Consider the following 6000-nt stretch of genomic DNA (forward strand, 5'->3'; position numbering starts at 1 on the left):
ACTGATGTATTGATACTCTTACTTATTCTTACTCCCATTATAATGTTGATATTTAGTGGCACCATGTTGGTTTTTCGTAACATCTAGTTTTTATGAGGTGGGTCATTGGCCCAACCCTCAACCCCCAACCTGGAGGACCAGGACACACACACATACACTATGAACAATTTTAGCTCACTCAATTCACTTATAGCGCATGTCTTTAGATTGAGGGGGGAACCCGGAGAAAACCCACACTAACACGGGAAGAACATGCAAACTCCACACAGAAATGCCAACTGGTCCAGTCGGCGCTCGAACCATAGACCTTCTTGTTGTGAGGCAACGGTGCTAACCACTGTGCCACCGTGTCGCTCGTATCGATACTCTACTTGGTCAATTCAAATATAATGTTTGAATATTGTTTACACTGTAAACAATATCTGTTAATTAACAGCTTTAACGTGTTTTGTGTTTTCGGTTTATTTATGGTTGTAATTTGCATTATGGAACTTTGATCTGAACCTATAAGCTTCACGTGAACTTTAACAATAATTTAAACAACAATTAGCTACAGAATCAAATTTAGGAATTTTGTACATTAATTATAATTAAAATACAGTAATTTTACTATAATTACATTTGTTGTGTCATTCCATCTTTGTACATCTTTTTTTTATCCGTGGCAAGGGTACAAAATGGCCACACTAATCTGAAAAAAAACAACTGATTTTTACAGATATTTAATCAACCTCAGGATGAAAAGGTCTTTGGGCTCTATTTTAACAATTTAGGGGAAAAGTCTAAAGCACATGGCGCAAAATCATTAAGGGTGTATCTGTATGCACTTTTGCTATTTTAATGACAGAAAACCACACTTTGCGCCCCGGTGCATGGTCTAACAGGGTTGTGCTTATTCTCTTAATGAGTTATGGGTGTGTTTTGAGCATAATGTGAACAATCTGAGTCTGATCTGCCATTCCCTGTAAGGGTCAGTTGTGTCGCGCCATGGTTCATTTGCTTTTTACATGGTGGAATTTGTAAGTGAAAAAACTGAACGCTTCAATAGCGAGAAAACGGTGAAACAGACCATCTGCAGCCAGGATAAAGAACAAGCCTCCTCCATTCGGTCTCTTTACTTTCTCTTTACTACTACTCTTTACTTTTCTCCTTTACTTTTCTGGATAAGAAAACGTTGTTGTATGCACTCTACTGAAGACATCCATCAGCCCACATATTTAATTTAATTTGTTAAGCACAAAGAATCGTTTTAAAATTATTTTTAAATTTATTCTAAATTTCCAGGAAATGAATAATTGAACAACAATAATGAAGTGTGGGTTATATCCAAACACACACCATATTCTTTTGCCCCATACGGTGATGCATAAGTCTCTAAAACCTAAAGTCACCCAAAATTACAGGAAACTCTTACATGAAAGCACTACACGTAAACACCTTAATTATATTAATGTCTATTAAGGCAAATATCTAGACTACAGATGTCCATGTAAGCGTAGTGTCTTTAAAATTAGTGAAAGATCCAGAAGGGCATCCTGCTGATTTGATTCAGAAGGGCACTTTTTTGTCAGACGCTCACGGGTTTGACTTTTATTCACTGTCATTCATTTTAAAAAGCACCCGCTCCATTTTATTTGTATATGTTTTACTTAAAAAAACTCTGCAGGTGCCTGATAGTTAGATGTGGAACTAACATTAATTAAATTCACTGTAGTGAACTGCATCCATGTTAGCACATCACTATTGATGTGGTAATTTCACAGTAGGAATACACACAGGTTTGAAGACTCGTTCTCGCTCCCTATAGTGCAATTTGGTACATCTGCACTAAAATATCAAGGTGAAAGTCATCATAGCTTGCGTAGAATAGACCCAGAATAGATTATCAAGATTTTATTTATAGCCCAATAAGAGTGTCGCGTTAACACAGCACATTAACGCTGATAACGGCCCACCAATAATCTTAACACCTCTAGTTTAGACAAGCACACCCATGAGTCCACAAAGTGGCACAAATGGATTTGCTATTTCAACAACATGGCGCAAAATGTAAAAATTACAGTTTCACTGGTCTGAAAATAGCAACAAATCATGCCAAACACGTCTTGCGCCTTATTGCGCTGGGTGTATGATGAGGTATTTTATGTCATAAATAATGAAGTGGTTGTTACATAAAGGCCTTATCATAGAGAAGGTGGTAGAAAAAGCATGTGATGGAGCATGTTATTTTGCTGAATTTAAAAATATTTCACAAAGACCTTTAACACTACTTTATCCCATTAAACAGTGATTTGCATTCACTGTGATTTTAAATTATGTAAGAATAATAATTGTATTTTGTTTTTCCTCACGTGCAGGAGGTTATTACCTTACCAGTGCGTATGGAGCGATGTCACTTATTAAGAACTTCCAGGAAGAGCAGGCGGCTCGAATACTCAGTTCAGCAACAAGCGACACTCTCCACCAGTGGCACCAGCGACGCACACTACAGAGAAACCTGCCGTCGGTGGACGACTTCCAGGTAAAAACTATTTTTGGAAATGATATGAAAATTGTCCTAGACCATTTTGATGAGCTTTCTTATGAATCCTTTTTAATTTTAGAGTTTATGTTTGTAAATCTTTACATAAATTAATCCTATTTCAACTGCATTTTTAAAGTTATACAAAGCTTAACTTAATGTTTAGTCAGTATGATTTATGCAAGTTGAGATGGCTAGAAAAGTTAATTTGATTGATTTAAATAAGGCAGCAACAATTTTTGGCAGTGTACTGTACTGACTTCGGCCCCAGACGGTGCTGAAACTTTAAAAAACATTTCCCGCTCAAATTTGAATGTGGTTAATCAACACTTCTGGTTGGCTTTAGTTTCCATTCGCTCAACAGATATACATGATTGGCTCCAGTGATCATCCCTTCACTGCTTTTCACCAAGTGCTTACGCTGAAAAGATGAAGCGTTTTAAAGCTATGTCTATCAGAGGATGTATCAGCTGATAGGCATAGAAATGGATCAGCTTATAGACACGGCTTTCAAGTGCTCCACTGTCTGTGCATCTGTATAAGCACTTGCTGAAGAGGGATTAAGCGATGATCATTGGAGCCAATCACATACAGTTGAAGTCAGAATTATTAGTGAATTCTCTTGTGAACTATAGATTGCCTACAAAACAAACCATAGTTATACAATGACTTGCCTAATTACCTTAACATAGTTACACCTTTAAATGTCACTTTAAGCTGAAGACTAGTATCTTGAAAAATATCTAGCCAAATATGTTCAGCCATCATGGCAAAGATAAAAGAAAACAGTTATTAAAACTATTATGTTTGAAATTGGGGAAAAATAGACAGGTGGACTAATAATTCAGGAGGACTTCAACTATATGTGATTGGCTCCAGTGATCCTTGCTTCACCGCTCTTCACCAAGGTCTTACACAGAAGCCATGAAGCATTTAAAAGCTAGCAATCTGCTGATGGATCAGCTGATAGACACGGCTTTTAAATGCTTTAGTGCAGTCCCATAGCCAGAGGGCGTTCAGGTGATCCGAAAGACCCACCCCTCACTGAAAAATGTCCAGAATTTGTCCCAAACATGAGCTTATTTGTCCTATTTTGACTGTGATTCCATAATAAATTGTGAAAATAACCCACTGAAAAAGGCTTTAAGACCAAGTGGAATCCTGTGTTGGCTGTCAATATAGAATTTGGGATGCTGAATTTGGGATGGCATTTTTTTCATACTAAGAAAAGTTGAATGTGTTGGTCAGTTTTGTTATTTGCCTAATAAATTTAAAACGTTAACAGATTCTTATTATTGTATTTAAAAAATAATGAAGTATTGTTTTCATATTTTTATATTCTAAATCTTTAAGAAATGCTTTTGGTACATCAAAAAGTGTGGTTATGATGAGCATCCGACAAGCTTTAGTGCTATTTTAAGCACAAAAATAGTGCTAACATGCAGTATTTAAACCTTGTTATTCAATAGAAAATGAGACGAATGACTGCAAAAAGGCCTACTTTTTGAGAAAAAAAGAACCACCCCTTTCACCAGACTGGCTAGGGCTCTGCAGTGTCTGTGTATTTGTATAAGCACTTGCTGAAGAGAGATGAAGCGATGATCATATGGCCAATCTCATTCTGTATGTAGAGCATGTGATGTTCTGCAGTGTTTAAGAATCCACTCAACAGAGCTTAAATGTTAGTGGAAAATTGATGTTTTTTTTTTAAGTCAATACTAATTTGTACTGACATCAGTACTTTTGACAAGCCTACTAATACATTTTATCCATATTTGAATCAAAAATATTGTATTCATTGGTAATAAACCTACTATTTTGTGTGTTTGTGTGAAGAACTACATGCGCGTGGCTCTGCAGAAGGCCGACAGCGGCTGCACGGCTAAAACCCTCCAGGTTCGGCCTTACGCCACAACAGAAGAAGTGTGTCGTCTCTGCGCACTTAAATTCCGCGTGTCGGACCCTGAAAACTACGGCCTGTTTCTCCTGACGGACGAAAGCAGTCAGCAGTTGGCCGCAGACACACACCCGCAGTGGATAAAAGCAGAGTTACACAGTCGACCAAACCGACAGCCCTTTCACTTCGTCTACAGGATGAAACCCAACACAAACACTTCCACTCCTGTATCTTGAAAGCCACACGCTGCCTGAAAACTCAATAGCAGGAAGGGATTCGATTTAAGGAATGTGTTTAAAGATGAAAGATGTACTGTTTATGAACACACTGGCTTGGTAATAAGTATATAATTGGGTGTTTTCCATGCATAGGGTACATTTGAGTTGTTTAATAAAAACAGTTTTACAGTATGGGTTGCATATTTTGGTTAAATTGATTAAAATGTATGCAACTTAAGTACTTCAGCAATAATGCAGCATAAGCTAGCTGGATAACAGTGGATTCAGACTTTAAAGTGTCTCGTCTTAATCTTGTATGGATCAGGCGATTTTTAGAAAAGGGGGTGCTGAGTGCAATCTTGGCATGTGACAGAAGGGAAACATATGCTGGAATAGATGGTGATGTATTCCGCTGTGGTGACCTCTCATAAATCGGAGACTAAGCCGAAGGAAAATGAAGTGATGAATGGAAGGGGCTTTTGCACCAGAGGAACTTTGTAGTTGCAACCAGACATAGCCACATATTTCACAGTTCATAGCCCTGGGTACATATTCCCAATGAGCCTGGATTGTTTTTTTTTGTTCCATTTTTATTTATTTGGTTTGTTTTTACGATTAAGAATTAAGGCTTAAAGGCCGCGACACGGCAAGCTGATGGCAGCCGACTGAAACAAGCAACATTGGCTCATTTTGAAAACGTTGCGCTATATACATTTCTGGTGATCGGGAATTACAGCATGTAGCCAGAGGTACGTATGACTGCTTTTTGGCGTTAAAACAAACACTATGGGGAGGTATGACGCCGTTCCCTTTTTGCGCTCACCAGCTGATTGCTTACCTCCATGTGGACGGCTTTACTGCTGTTACCAGTTTGTCCAGTGCTTGCCATGTATGTCAGCGGACTTGTGACGTGAAACGAAGTTGACAGTGACGACGGAGTTCGAGTTAGGTGAAGAACGGTTCCAGAAAACAGGTAAGACAAAACCAAAAGCCAAAACAGAAAATCAACAAGTAATAACAGTGTCAGAATGTGGTAAAATCTGAAAACGTGGTAAAATTTTCAGGATTGAATGCACTGTTGGTTGGGTTTAGGGAAATGGGTGGCCGCTGGTTAATCAGTGCTTTTGAAAACACTATCGGTTGGGTTTAGGTTAAGGGTGTGGGTGGGTCAGTTAAACAGACAGTCAGAACAGCAGGCACGAATGGCACTCGTGAGAGAAATTTAAGATCTGAAAAATCATACACAGCGGCCTCTGGTGGATTTGCGAAAACAAAAACTGCAACAAAAAAAAAAAAAAACGTAGCTCCTGGGACGTATTTGGCGCTCTCCAGAAATGTATACAAGGGGACGTTTTCAGAATGAG

At 38.4% G+C, this 6000-nt stretch overlaps 1 protein-coding gene across 3 annotated transcripts in view; it reads left to right on the top strand.

The window, feature by feature from the left end:
• The window catches only part of rin2b (Ras and Rab interactor 2b), a 33965-nt gene extending 28616 nt beyond the window's left edge, over nt 1–5349 (top strand). For all 3 annotated transcript variants that reach the window (XM_017356561.4, XM_073953599.1, XM_073953600.1), the window contains 2 exons: nt 2358–2521; nt 4358–5349. In XM_017356561.4, coding sequence (XP_017212050.1) covers nt 2358–2521; nt 4358–4654 — 461 coding nt within the window. In that variant the 3' untranslated portion in view covers nt 4655–5349. The remainder of the gene's footprint in view (nt 1–2357; nt 2522–4357) is intronic.
• The last annotated feature ends 651 nt before the right edge of the window (nt 5350–6000 follow it).

Source organism: Danio rerio, chromosome 6 (genome assembly GCF_049306965.1).
Source record: "Danio rerio strain Tuebingen ecotype United States chromosome 6, GRCz12tu, whole genome shotgun sequence".
Classification (NCBI taxonomy): domain Eukaryota; kingdom Metazoa; phylum Chordata; class Actinopteri; order Cypriniformes; family Danionidae; genus Danio; species Danio rerio.